Below are 15,349 nucleotides of genomic sequence, written 5' to 3'. Positions count from 1 at the left end.
TGAATCAATATATTATATTTTTTAATATCTTTTACCATCTTGTTTGTGTTAATTAATATACTATATTATTAGAGATTTACTTCAATTATATTTTAAAATATTATATTTGATTAATTTTTCAAGATACCATTTTTAGTCATTTTACATTCTTATCAATCAGTTTTGCTAAACATGAATTGTTCATCAGCTGGTTTATCAGCCGCAAAACATAGCCTTAATCTTTTTTCTTGTACTTGGAATCTTCCTATTTTCGTTATTTATAACTCTTCCCGTTCTTGGAATTTTCGTATTTTGAAATATCATCACACCAAAAATGCTAACAACGTTGGTTCTTTTTTGGCCCCATCAACCTTTTTAAAATTACAAAGTTACTGTCAATCACAACCGTAAAGCAATCATTTTGTATATGTATAGAAATGGAAGGGACAAAAGTTCAATATTTTCAACGATAATTCAACACTTTTAACCTGAGTATCCATCTATGATTTTTATTTTATTTTTTAAACTACTATTACATATAATACATAGCTTTTGACATGCAGATCAATCGACAAAGGGGTGGGTGAAACGACTTTGTCCAAATACGAGACGGGTCCCGGGCTTAATCCCCCCAAAACCTCAGCCGCTGAGTGAGCCAAAAAATATCCCTCATCTTGGTGTCTTTGGAGGCGGGTTTCGTATGGAGCTGGTTAAGGTTACCGGATCAACGTTTTACCCAGAAGTATATAGAACTTCATATAGCCTTTTCCAAAAGATTAAAGTGACTAATTCATTAAAAAAATGTTCCAAACAGGATTAGAACATGCAATGATTAATGCAAGTGTTTAGGGCGTAAAACGTTGAAAGTTTAATTGGTGGAATTTCGATACATTAGGTTTAAATAATATCGACATAAATCATGCTTTTGAAGGACTACTACGTTAGCAACAAGCAAATCCAACACAAAAACAGTTGGAAAATGGTCTTACTGAAATCAAAGAAGATATATATGAAGAAGAACGAAACCAGTTCACAATCACCAATAAATTATATCATAAAACTAAAATCAAACGCTATTTTAAATTAATTGATTTGTAACTAAAGAAGGAAATTCAAGTAATGTTACCTATTAATTAATGCATCCATCTCCTCTAATGGACTAGAGTTTTAACTTCTTCTTTTTTATTAACCTCGATATCTAACTTATTATGCAAGCCAACTAATCTCACGACGACTATCCACTTCGCGGGAGTCTGGAGTCATTACATTTGAACCTCTGTGGTCACAAGGGGGTTTTATTTCTCATCGGATTCGAACCTGAGATCTTCAGACACTTAAGACCTTTAGAGTCCAAACTCAAACCAATCAGACACCACCCTTGTGGTTGAGTTGAGAGTATAAGTTGTAGTGGTCAATTGAGAGGGAGCCCACTATAGAAGAGCCAAATTGGTAAGCAAATTTTCTCTACATATACTTTTATGGGGTGTTTAAGATTGTTTTTTTGAAACAACTTATGTTTTTGTACAAAAACACTTATCAACTTATTACAAGTCAGAAGGGTTTAACTTCTTCAAAAACTCATTATTACTGGTTTGACACAAGTATAAATTGTTTATCCAAACACTTATTACCGGTGCCACACCGAAATAAGTCAATAAATTATTTTTACAAGCAATCCCAAACACCCCCTTAATCAGATGTACTTGTCGATGACTAGAATGAAGCACAAGCATGATTGGGAATTTACGAAAATAGACATGGTTATTGACTTGTTTTTGATATTGAAGTTCTAGATAAGGCTTGACTTGACGTGTTGTGTTTGGGACAATTTACACAACAATAGAGTGCTAATTTTGACCACTTTTATTTTGACTTGCGTACATGCTTATATGCTATTTCACTACATATTTTCAATATAAAACATCTCACATTAAAGTAGTCAAATAAATCGGACCAAAGTTCATTATTTTCAACGATGATTCAACACTTTAAAACGTTATCGTTACAACATTATATATTTAAAAAGCGTAATATGATGATAAATTTATAGAATATTTTATTAATATATAACAGATATTGAAATCCTTAAAATAGAGAATTTTTTGAAGTTAAATATAATCTTTTAAAGATTTTGACTTTTAATTTTCTATTTTAATAAGTTATAAAAAAATATGGTGGAACATTCAAGAATCTTATTTACCATAATATTTTTTTCCTACCACTTCATTATCACGAAATAAAAAACCTCAAATCAGTTATAATTTATATGTTTAATAACGAAATAAAATGATCAAAAAACAATAAAAAAGAAATTTAAACAGAAACCCAAATTCTTATTATGCATATATTTTTTTAGAACGTATAACTAAGCCGATCCCACAATAAAGATTTTTATAGAGATCTTAATGAAAACGACATCAATACCCATCGTGAATGCTAAATTTTAAGGAATATAATAAAAATCATAATATATATATATATATATATAGGGTTGGGTTCACGTGAGACCAAGGGTTTTTCGTGAGACCCGTAAGACCAATTTATGTTCATTGATTAAATTTATGAATTAATGATCTAATGGTTGCAAAGTTGCAAGGTGGCAATTTCGTAATTAGTGAGAAGTCTCATGGTGTTTATAAATGTTCAGATCTGACGATTGTAAATCTAATCCAAGGGTTGAGAATTGGTCTTACGGGTCTCACGAAAAACCATTGGTCTCACATGATCCCAAGTCTATATATATATATATGGGCCTATTCAAGGGAGAACTGAGTTGTTTGTGGTAAATATGAGAACCAATATTAACCACAAATCAATAGATAAATTAGGAAAATTATAAATTTGGTAATTTTAAATTAAAATCTTAATGCAAGGATATTTTTGGTATTTTAAAACTCTCCTCTCTCCTCTCTTCTCTCTCCGGCCACCGTTCTCCGGCCTCCGGCCACGGTCCTCCAGTGATACCACTATGATACCACTGTGATACCTAAAAATATTGACTCTGTTAAACAAAAGATACATTGTGATATCTAATCATATATAAGATGCATAGTGATATCACTGTGTTACATCTTCGATCGACCATACAAACGACATCAATGTGATACCCAAGCACATATATGATGCATTGTGATACCATTGTAGTATCACCGGAGGACGGTGGCCGGCGGACGGAGAGGAGGGAGGAAAGTTTTAAAATACCAAAAATATCCTTGCATTAATATTTTAATTCAAGATTGCCAAAATTATAAATTTTTTAATTTATCTATTGATTTGTGGTTAATATTGGTTCTCACAGTTATCACAAACTAATTATTTCTCATTTGATTAGGCCCCTATATATATATATATATAACCGACTATAATATTACATGTGATTTATTATAAAAAAAAATGTTTTCATATTTTTATAACATGAAATATGTAGTTAAAGATAGCCTAAAGTATTTAATTGAATTAATAAATAATTATGTGGATTAAAATTTAAATCTATGTCGTGTAGCCATAACGGCTTCCTATGGATTTTTGCTATGTGACACGTGGCATTATTTATCACCAAGTGATTAAACTATCAAGCGGTGTGATCATCATCGGTGAAACCACCGAAATCTGTCATGATCCTCATCCATTCTTCACCATCGTTCTCCTCAATCGCTTTCTTTCCGCCACTTGTTTCCCCTTCTCTTCTCGCCTGAATTTCCGGCATTGACGACGGCGGTGTTGTGTAATCGGACAACGGGAAATTGAGCTTGGCTCTGGCTCCCCTGAATTCTATGGCAGCTCTGTCGTAAGCCCGAGCCGCTAACTCGGCTGTCTCAAACGTACCTAACCACACTCGAGCTGCTCTACGTGGGTCCCGAATCTCCGATGCCCATTTTCCCCACGGTCGCTGTCTCACTCCTCTGTAGTTCTTCTTCTTTCTCTTAATCGGACCACCGCCTCCTCCACGGACGTCCTTCATTTTCATAGCATCCGTAATCATAAAGTAATTACATCCCAGACAACCGCTGATCCCACAAACGGAACATGACTGAGGAAAAGTGACCGGACTTGAAGTTATCACCCGCTCACTACCGCTGCCGCCGGCGGCGGCAGAATCAAACGGAGAAGAAGACCGGAAAACATGGTTCTGTCGTTGGTCAAAAGTAGTAGAGTCTGTACATCCGACGATGACGTTCTTGAGAGCTGCAACCATGATTGAAGTTTCTTCATCCTTGGTGAATCGCGGCGACGGCTGAAACGGCGGCGGCATCAGTGACTGTTGTTGGTAGTACTTTTGGTAAACCTTTGTATTCGTTCGCTGGTTTTGTGTCTGTAACTCGTTGAAGAAAGAGGAGAAGGTCAATGGTGATATATATATATATATATATATGCGTGTGGATAGAATGTCGACGTGGCTGCCAGCTAGGATACATTTCACACACGGGTTTGATTTTTAGTTTTTCTTTTGAGTTGAGAAGCAGAAGATATTTCCATTATCCAGAGGAGATGGTCAAGTAATTGGAGTGATTTGTGACGTCATGCCTCACCTTTAGGTAATACGTGGCAGTGTTAAGTGTTTGTTGGCACTGTTTGAAGGTGGCAACTGGCAAAGTTCCTTTTTCCAGAAGTAAATTACTAACGGTCAAGTCAAACACCTGAAGGAAACTACTTACCGCCAAGCTTCCTCCCCTTTTTCAACAACTTACGAAATTTACTATTAATAATAAGTATTTTGAGTATTTGGATAAATAATTTGTATTGGTGTCAAATCAATAATAATAAAAAGTTTTTGAAGATGTTAAATTATTCTAACTTATAATTACTTGATAAATATTTTTATAGAAAAACATAAGTTGTTTCAAATAAGCAATCTCAAACACCCCTAAAACTTTATTTTAGGGAGAATGTATAAAAACGTCCAATTAATTGCGTAAAATCTATTTTTAAATTAAAAAGAAAAAGAAATTTTTACGCAACATTCTGTATAAGAATTCTCATTTATGTAAAGATTTTCTTAAATCTGATAACACATATTTACTTAAACTTACGACAATTTTAAAAATGATCAAAGAATAAATTTGATTGAAAAGATTGATTATTATGATTGTAAATATTTTTTTATTAAATTAAGTAATATATCTACTTATTTATTAGTACAATTATATATATTTAGAATTGTATCCAAGCAATGCATTGTAATACATTTGTATCTCGTATCTCTCATTTTTATTTTATGAATTTGTGTAGCTTTAAGACATGAAGAGAGTCTTATAACTACAAGAGTGGTGTCTGATTGTTTTGAGTTTGGTTCCAAAGGTCAAAAGTACCAGAAGGTCTCAGGTTCAAATTCAAGAAGGAATAAAAATCCCTTTGTGGCCACGGATGTTCAAATACGGTGACTCCAGACTATCTGCAAAGCAGGTGGTCGTCCTAGGATTAGTCGGACGCATAGCGGGTTGGATATCTAGGTTGATAAAAAAAAAAGTCTTATATTAATTAAAAAAAATTATGACGTATTTTGACGTATTAGTACGGCACAACTTAATCTTGTATCTGAACATGTATATCGGTTGGTTATGAAATTATTTTTATAAAGTTCAAATGTATCTATTAAGTTGTACATATGTATTAATAAGTTGTAAATATTATATAATATGTAAAAATATTGTATGAATATATGCGTATGTGAATAAACTCGTGATTGAAACTTTGAAACCCGAGTTTAAAACTTGAAATATATATTTAACATGAGTATCAAATTAAATTGATTAAAATACTTGTTTTTTATATAATTTGTTTAAATAATTTAATGTTCACAAATAATTGAAAAAATTTATATGCATTATTTACGTGTATATAGTTTTTTAAGCTTGTATTTTTTTTAAAAGTTACAAAATTTAAGAAATTAAAAATTTTAAGAGATTAAACATAAATATTTTTATAACATAACTAGAAGGGTTCTCGCACAATATAACGAGATATATCTTGATTTTAATATTTTATTTTTTATCTCAATCGATGTTATAATATGGTTTTATGTGATTTTGAAAAATTGATGATGTTTTTATTTTTAAATAAAATATAAATTTGAATATATCATAAAAAATTGACAAAATTATATCGATATTAATATCAAATTAACTATTTAAAATTCTTCATTTTTTGTGTAATTTTTTAATTCAAAATTTTTAATTATAATTNAAAAAAAATAATCTATACTATATTATAAAGCATTTGACAGAAACTTTTAAAAACTACTTTTTATACGTAAACTACTGTTTATTAATGCATATTACTTAAAACTCAAGATTACAAGTAGATTGTGCGTAAGTATAACTTATTAAAGCTTCATATCTCAATTCGTGCAACTAATTGCAGATAAACATAATCAAATACAAGATAAACATCTTATTTTAAATATAAAAAATCTAAAATATAATTAGGACAATCATTGAGTTCTAACAGAATACTTAATTATTATCTTTATAAAATATTATATTATTAAATTTAAAATTATATTATAATAAAAAAATAAATTAAAACAATTATATAAAAAATGAGAATTTTTAAATAGTTAATTTGATATTAACATTGATATATTTTTTTCAAGTTTTTATGATATCTTCAAATTTATATTTTATTCAAAAATAACATCATTATTGCTTTCTTAAAAACACATAAAATCGTATTATAATATCGACAAAGACAAATAATAAAATAGAACATTAAAATCGAGATGTGTTTCGCTGCATTGCGTGAGTACTTTTCATATATATATATATATATATATATATATATATATATATATATAAAGAGGAAGTTTACTTTGCAAACCACGTTATTTGTACAAACCTCATTCAACCAATCATAATTTTTCATTTTGTTCATTTTTTTTTGTAATTATGAGATGTTGATTAATCATTTTTATTGTGAATGGTGTTAATTATGGATATTATCATCTTCGTTATTTTAATTTAGAGAAATACATGAAACAGTTTCATTAAGTATTATATGAAACAATTTCATAACCATATATGAAACAAATTCATCAAAAAAATATTATATGAAACAAAAGATTAAACAATTTCATGAAAAAAATTCATAAGATTAAACAATGAAATCGAGGATGAGGGTGGCTTGCATTTGATCGCTCATCTCTCTCTCTCTCTCTCTCTCTCTCTATATATATATATACACACACACACACACACTAGAAGAGTATTCGTGCAATGCAACAAGATACATCTTGATTCAATATTTCGTTTTATTCTTTATCTCAGTCGATGTTATAATGCGGTCTTATGTGATTTTAAAAAAAAACGACAATGTTTTTATTTTTGAAATTTTAAGATATCATAAAAATTTGACAAAAATATATCGATATTAGTATTAAATTAACTATTTAAAATTTCTTATTTTTGTGTATTTTTTAATTCAATTTTTCTATTATAATTTAATTAAGTTCAATAACGAAGTAATTTATATTTGGTTTAGTAATATAATTTTCTTATAAATATAATAGTTAATTATTTTATTAGAACTCGATCATTATCCTAATTATATTTTAGATTTTTTATATTTTAAAATGAGATGTTTTGATTATGTTTATCAGTGGTTAGTTACACGAATTAAAATATGAAGCTTTAATAAGTTGTACTTATGCATAATTTACTTGTAATCTTGAATTTTAAGTAATACGCATCAATATACAATACTTCATTCATAAAAAATGGTTTTTAAGAGTTTTTGTCAAATGACTTATAATATAGTATAGATATATATTCTTTTATTCCATTACTTGTTATATTCTAGCCAATCCAATTGGTTAAATTGTTGTTCATATTTATTCAGTATTAAAAATAAAGGATAACCACAAAAATAACCATCTGATCTGATTAGTTAAAAAACCAGTCTATTTGACGAACCATTCCCCGAAACGGAAAACATTTCACCGAAAGACATTGCTCTTCTATTTCTTGTCCAATTTAACATCACCTTGAAAGTTTGTAAAGTTCAAATTCCTTCATATATTGAGAAGTCATTCCGTAGGTTATTTAGAATCTTTCCATGAGTACCTGTATAGACTTTCAGAGTTAAGGGGTGTTTATTTATGATTTAATGGGCTTAATAGGCGAAAGAGCTTATTCGCACAGCCAAATTATGATGTTTACTTATGACTTATTCGGACATAATTTGGCTTATTCGCTCAGATGGATTACCACTCTTGTCCAGGTTCAGCCCAAAAAATGACCAGCCTACTCCTCTTAAATAACACGCGTAACTTGGAAGAACCTTAGACGCGACGATTGCTTGAAAAACCCCTAGACGGTCCAAAACTCACAGTGTTGGTTGATTCACGCCTGATCGATTGCTTGCTGTTCGATTCACAATGTTGGTTCCATCTCTCTAAAGATAATTTTCCTTCACCAAACTAGATTTTTGTTCGATTGTTTGTTGTTCGATTCACGCCTATTTGATTGCCTGTTCGATTGCTTGTTGTTCGATTTTTCCTCCTAGTTCGACTTCCTTCACCGAACTAGATTGTTATTCGATTGTATATCTCCTCCTAGTTCCGTTTCCTTCACCAAAATAGATTGATGTTCGATTCATGCCTGTTTGATTGCATGTTCGATTGCTTGTTGTTCGATTTCTCCTCCTAGTTCGACTTCCTTCACCGATCTAGATTATTGTCGATTGTATATCTTCTCCTAGTTCAATTTCTTGCTGTTTTGATTTTGGTATATATCTCCTCATAGTTCGATTGTTGTTTGAATGTTGCTGTTTGATTGTTCAATTGTTGTTTCAATCGATTTTTTGTTGTTCAAATAATGCACAGATTCTTCAAAATCGATTTCTTGTTGTTTGATTATTCACTCAATTTAGTTCATACACAGGGGTAAGTTGGTCAATTCTGTTATTCAGAGTGTTGATTTAGATAGAAAAGTAAACAACAATATAAATTTATGGAGACAGACAATTTTATGTAGATAAACAAATTTATCCATACAAAACTTGCTCTCTCATCGCATGTAACTGATATTTTGTTCAAAACATAAATTTTGAATTTTCTTTTTTTCTTGAGAAATGTCATTAAATTTTCATTTTCGTTTACAATAAAATCTTACATGTTGCAACCCACGTTTACACAACTAGCATAAGTTAAAATAAAGACGAATTGTGATTGGAGCATCTCCAACATATTCTCTACAAAAGAGAATATTGTGATTTCAAATAGGGCAGTAAACGAACCGAACGAAAGTTTGTTCGTATTCGTTCATTTAACTTAACCGAACGAATACAAATGACAAGCAAATGACAAGCGAACACATTTTTCTATGGTAAAAGTATCACCCTTTTATGTTTCCCCTCTTCTTTTGTTGAAACATTTCTTGGGTTAGGGTTCATTGATGCTACTAGAATTGTTTGATTTGGGGAAGATGATCGATGTTGAGTTTACGTTCGATTTCGGGGTCTTAATCAACTCTCGTGGTGATTTGGTTGCATTCAATGAAAAATCTAGAGATTTGGGTTTTTTTTGCTGACGATGAATTTATCATTTAAATCTAATGGTTAGGTTTACATGGGTTTTGGTTTTTTTTTATTAACATGGATATCCAACCCGCTATGCGAGCTAACTAATCCCAGGACGACCACCTGTTTTGCAGATAGCTCGGAGTCATCGCATTTGAACCTCTGTGGCCACAAGATGATTTTTGTTTCTCCTTAGATTTGAACCTGGACCTCATGGTGGTTTTGATTTGGGTTCTTGGTCTGGTGATTTAGATGAAGAAATCAAATCAGATGAAGAAATCACAACCATCCCCACCATCTTTTCTTTGGTTTTTATTGTAACAACGTCGTTGAAGAACCCATATTCGTTTGTATCATAATAACATGGATTTACGAAGGTGATTTAAGGAAGTGTGTGTTTGGTAGATTCCAAACCATTCACTTTTGGTTGGTCGAATAAATAACCTTGTAAATCGAATTTGGGATGATTTATGGTAGTAAATTAAATCGAGTGTAATTTAGGGCAATTGTGAGTGATGGCGAGGCTAAGTAGGATGGCTATGACAGACGGTTACTCAAACCCATCAACATCGACGTTCTTTCTTTCTTAGCCGAAGAAGATGATCGAAGAGTTTGTACGAGGAAATGTGGTCGGTGGTACGGGGACGTAATTTTTTTTATTAACCTGGATATCCAATCCGTTATGCGAGCTGACTAATCTCAGGGTGACTACCTGCTTTGCAGATAGCCCGGAGTCACCACATTTGAACCTCAGTGGCTACACGGGGGATTTTTATTTCTCATTGAATTTGTGCTAATGGTATCCAAATATGTATGTAAAAGAATATTTTAAAATTGGGTATATTTTCACAATATAACTAATAATTAAACATCTAAAATAAAATAATTGTTAGAGCTTATATTTTTATATAAATTTTGACTTCTCATTTTTTTTATTACAAGAAAATTATGAATTTAAGATTAAAAATGAAATAATTAAGCCTATAAATGAACCGTACGAACACGAACAAAAGTTTGTTCATGTTTGTTCGTTTAACTTAATCGAACAAACGAACGAACACGAACGGTAAACGAACGAAAATCTTTGTGTTCGTATTGGTACGTTTAGAAATCGGGTGTGTTCGTGTTCGTTTATGTTCGTTCGTTAACATGTTAAACGAACGTAAACAAACGAACATAAATAAATATTATTTGAATTCAAAGTAAATAAATAAAAGATTATATATTAAATTTAATATATAAACGAACGTAAAATAAACGAGCGTTCACGAACATAAATGAACGAACGAGACTCTTGAATAAATTTTTTTGTTCATGTTCATTTCTTTATTAAATAAACGAATTTTCTACCGAACAGTTCACTTAACGTTTAGTTTGTTTACGGCCTTAGAAATAATAAAACCTAAATGGTTATCATAAAATCCTCGCTTTCCTAAAAATCCTGTTCATGGTTAGACTGTAACTCCTACGAAACCATTTCCGTAACTTCCCAAATCCAATCTTCACTTTCTTTCTCCTCAATCGCTTCCATAACCACCTTTTTCTACACTTGTTTCCGGCAATCACGACGGTGGTGTTGCGTAATCGGCCAACGGGAAATTGAGCTTGGCTGTGGTTCCCCTGAATTCTATGGCAGCTCTGTCGTAAGCCCGAGCCGCTGACTCCGCTGTCTCAAACGTACCTAACCACACACGAGCTGCTTTACGTGGATCACGAATCTCCGCCGCCCATTTCCCCCACGGTCGCTGTCTCACTCCTCTGTAATTCTTCTTCTTTTTCTTAATCGGACCACCGCTCCCGCCGTCGTTCTGTTCCATATCATCCATAAAGTAATTACACCCCAGACAACCGCTAATCCTACAAAACGGACATGTCTGAGAAAGAAGAACCTCCGGTAAATATTCCACCGGCTCACTACCGGCGGCGGCATAATCAGACGTATAAAACGATCGGAAATCATAGCGCTGTTGCTGGTCAACATTTGAAGAGCCTGTGGATCCGATTATGACGTTCTTGAGAGCTTTAACCATGATTGAAGCTTCTTCATGGTTGGTAAGCCGCCTCCGTGGTTGCGACGGTGGTCGGAGAATAGTGGTGGCTCTCTCCATATATCGGTTTTTTATTCGTGATTGTTTGAAGAAAAAGGAGAAGGGTCAAACTATATATAGGATTTGTATGCTTACGTGGCTGCCAGCTGGGACGCTGTTGAGACACGCGATTGATTTTTCCTTTTGCTTTTTGGAGGAGAAAATTGTTTCAATAATAAAGAATAATAGAAAGTAGTCGTTAGCATTGTTGGAAGGTTCGAGTTTGTTAGAAAAAGGTGAAGTTTCTAGAAGATGTATTAATTATGTTCATCTTTAGAGTGTTGACCCTGCCTACGATAAGTCAAATCTCTCTTAAAAGAACCTACCGATTTAATTTTCGTACATTACGACTAATTTTAATGGAACCCGAAAACAATCATGAAAATTCCAAATTTTTGAAGTGATTTTGAACAAAATATCTGAGAAGAAAATCATTTGAATTTTATTGTCAATTGAATTTACTCCTAAACTTTGACGTTCAAACAATATCTTTAACTGTTTAAAATTAAAAAAAAAAAATCTAAAGTTAATTTAAAAAATTACATTTAATTTTAATAGTGTCTTATTTTTAAATTTCAACATTATCTATACTATATTATAAAGTATTTGTCAAAAACTTTTAAAAATCATTTTTTATGTATGAAGTACTGTAGATTGATGCATATTACTTAAAAATCAAGATTATAAGTAAATTATGCATAAGTACAACCTATTAAGACTCCATTTTTTAATTCGTGTAACTAACTGCGGATAAACATCTTATTTTAAATATAAAAAATCTAAAATATAATTAGGATAATCATTTATTTCTAACAGAATACTTAGTTATTATCTATATAAAAATTATATTATTAAACCTAAATTAAAATTTTTTGTTAGTAAATCTAAATTAGATTATAATTAAAAAAATTGAATTAAGTAAATTACACCGAAACACAAGAACTTTTAAAAATATTAACTTGATACTGATATCGATATAATTTTTTTTCAAAATTTTACAATATTTTCAAATTTATATTTTTATTCAAAAATAAAAATATTATCGTTTTTTCAAAACCACATAAAACTGTATTATATTGACATAAAAATAAAAAAAAAAACACTGAAATCAAGATGCGTCTCGATTCATTGCACGAGTACCCTTCTAGTATTATTAAAATACTTGATAATTTTATCATTTTAATAGGTACTCATTTTTTAATATATAAAATAATAATAATTGATGGAAAACAATAAAAGAAGAATTCCCTCTTGTCTTCTCAACGTTTAACTTTAATCGGTTCTCAAAAATTTGGAAATTATTATCCGATCTCTCTTACTTTCTCAATCTATGTTCTAATGAAAGTTTTAAAGATTTTGTTGTGGTGAAAAAGTGGTTTAAAATCCCTAAAATATCAATTTTATTCATTTTAAAAAAGTTGTTGGAGATTCTTACAGTTGTGTATTATGTGTATGCTAGGGATTGTTTACCAAATGCTTACTTGGGTAAGCGCTTCAAGTTACATTACCTTATTGGATGAACATGGAAAGGACCACGAATCTTACTCGATAAAAGCGATACAAAGACCTAGAGTCTTACTCGGTAAGTGAGGGCAATGACTCTTACCACAGTCAGCTTTTACCGGGTAATTCGTTGCATTAAAAGCCGTTTTTTGTTGACTAAAATCTTAACCGGTAAATAAATAATAGTGTTGAATTTTACCGCTAGATGTTTATCAAGTAAATCATCGACCTTTATTTTTTAAATAGAAAAAAATGATCATTCGGTTTATATTCATTTACCGTTCATTTACGTTCGTTTATATTCATTCGTTTATGTTCGTTTATATATTAAATTTGATATCTAATCTTTTGTTTATTTACTTTGAATTCAAATAATATTTATTTATGTTCGTTTAGCCCGTTCGTTTATATTCGTTCGTTTAACATGTTAACGAACGAACATAAACAAACACGAACACACTTGATTTCTAAACGAACATAAACACAAATATTTTCGTTTGTTTACCGTTTCTGTTCGTTCGTTTATTCGGTTAAGTTAACGAACGAACATTAACAATTTTATTCATTTTAAAAAATCTGTTGGAGATTCTTACAGTTGTGTATTATACGTTGTAAATTCGATGCAAAAAATTATTTTATATGCTATAACTGTATGTTAGCAAGTAAATCATCAACCTTTATTTTTTAAATAGAAAAAAGTAAACTTTAAACCATGTGAACCAATTTTAATTCAAGGGGTGTTTGTGATTGTTTATTTGAAACAACTTATGCATTTTTTACAAAAATGTTTATCAAATTATTATAAGTTAGATAGATTTAATTCTTCAAAAATTTCTTATTACTGGTTTGGCACCGGTATAAGTTGTTTATCCAAACAGTCAAAAATGTTTAATACTGATGTCAAACCGAAATAAATCAATAAATTGTTTTTATAAGCAATCTCAAACACCCTCTCAATTAAAATATGTAAAACCAAATAGGAAATGGTTCAGTTTTATTTCTAGTCATACCAAATTCCATTTAATTCAACTTCAATGGAGAAGTCATACAATTAATTCTAACTTATAACTAACATCTAACGAGTTATCACTTATCACTATCTTTAATTCCAAATATACCCCTACTCATCAACTAAACTACACCCCACTGTTCGTCCCAAATCCAATCAGGAAATTCGCCATTTCCAATTTGAGTTGAATCGTGAAAGTCGCCATTGAAATCCGTCATCATCCTCATCCATTCTTCACTCGATCTCTCCGCAGTCGCTTCCATTACTCCCTTTTCTACACTGGGTTTCTTCCCGCCATTGCTTCTTTCCGGTTTAGTTCTTGTTGATGATGGCGCTGGCTGCTGGCTTTCCGCCATTGACGGCGGTGTTGTGGTGTAATCAGCCAACGGAAAATTGAGCTTGGCTCTAGCTCCTCTGAATTCTATGGCAGCTCTGTCGTAAGCCCGAGCCGCTGACTCAGCCGTCACAAACGTACCTAACCACACCCGAGCTGCTTTACGTGGGTCCCGAATCTCCGCCGCCCATTTCCCCCACGGTCGCTGTCTCACTCCTCTGTAATTCTTCTTCTTTTTCTTAATCGGACCACCAGCTCCTCCACCGCCACCACAACCGTCGTTCAGTTTCATATCGTCGGTAAAGTAGTTACACCCCAGACAACCGGTGATCCCACAAACGGGACATATCTGAGGAAGAGGGACCGCAAGTAAAGAATCCACTATCTCACCACCGCTGCCGGCTGCCTGATAATCCATCGGAGAAAACGACCGGAAATCATAATTCTGTCGTTGGTCAACAGTTGTATAGTCTGTGCATCCAATGACGTTCTTGAGAGCTGCAACCATGATTGAAGTTTCTTCAACGTCGGTGATCCGCCTCCACGGTGGCGGTTGGTGGTGGATAGCGGTGGTTGCTTCTTCGTTAAGTTTGTGGATGAAGCTCTCCATATACGGTTGGTTGACTGGTTTTTGCGCTTGTGATTGTTTGATGAAAAATGAGAGTGGTCATATATATACGTAATTGTAATTGTATGTCAACGTGGCTGCCAGCTAGGACACTGTTCACACACGGGTTTGATTAGCCCTTTTTTGGTTTCTGGGGAGTAGTATACGTTTTCGCTGGGGGTAGCGCACGTGGTATTCTTAAGTTAATTGTGTCGTCATGCCTCGCATAATTAAAACGTGGCATAATTAAAATGCCAGTGAGGCAAGTTTCTCCTAAAATATAATCTTAATCTTTTTGTAAGGGGCTCTCTATTACA

General features: G+C 32.0%; 2 protein-coding genes across 2 annotated transcripts; both read right to left on the bottom strand.

Moving 5' to 3' along the window:
• Nucleotides 1-3,340: 3,340 nt before the first annotated feature.
• Nucleotides 3,341-15,064, bottom strand: LOC112516303. The gene is made up of 3 exons (XM_025123319.1): nucleotides 14,225-15,064; nucleotides 11,059-11,482; nucleotides 3,341-4,376 (listed from the first exon to the last, which is right to left on the bottom strand). The coding sequence occupies exons 1-3, from the start codon at nucleotides 15,033-15,035 to the stop codon at nucleotides 3,551-3,553; spliced, it is 2,061 nt and encodes a 686-aa protein (XP_024979087.1). The 5' UTR covers nucleotides 15,036-15,064; the 3' UTR covers nucleotides 3,341-3,550.
• On the bottom strand, nucleotides 10,815-11,621 carry LOC112516560 (ethylene-responsive transcription factor ERF109-like). The gene has a single exon (XM_025123674.1). The coding sequence runs from the start codon at nucleotides 11,598-11,600 to the stop codon at nucleotides 11,055-11,057; it is 546 nt and encodes a 181-aa protein (XP_024979442.1). The 5' UTR covers nucleotides 11,601-11,621; the 3' UTR covers nucleotides 10,815-11,054.
• Nucleotides 15,065-15,349: the final 285 nt, after the last annotated feature.

Source organism: Cynara cardunculus, assembly GCF_001531365.2.
Source record: "Cynara cardunculus var. scolymus isolate 2C chromosome LG 8, CcrdV1, whole genome shotgun sequence".
NCBI classification, from domain to species: Eukaryota; Viridiplantae; Streptophyta; class Magnoliopsida; order Asterales; family Asteraceae; genus Cynara; species Cynara cardunculus.
This window is presented reverse-complemented; position numbering and strand designations above follow the sequence as displayed.

Excerpts from the sequence above, each read along its gene's own strand:
- LOC112516560 (XM_025123674.1), bottom strand. The coding sequence starts at position 11,600 with ATGGAGAGAGCCACCACTATTCTCCGACCACCGTCGCAACCACGGAGG.
- LOC112516303 (XM_025123319.1), bottom strand. The coding sequence starts at position 15,035 with ATGGAGAGCTTCATCCACAAACTTAACGAAGAAGCAACCACCGCTATC. Across the intron at positions 11,483-14,224 it reads GATTTGGGACGAACAGTGGG|GCTCTTCAAATGTTGACCAG; the intron begins GTGTAGTTTAGT and ends TCGGATCCACAG. Across the intron at positions 4,377-11,058 it reads GATTACGCAACACCACCGTC|CCACGTCGACATTCTATCCA; the intron begins GTGATTGCCGGA and ends CCTAGCTGGCAG.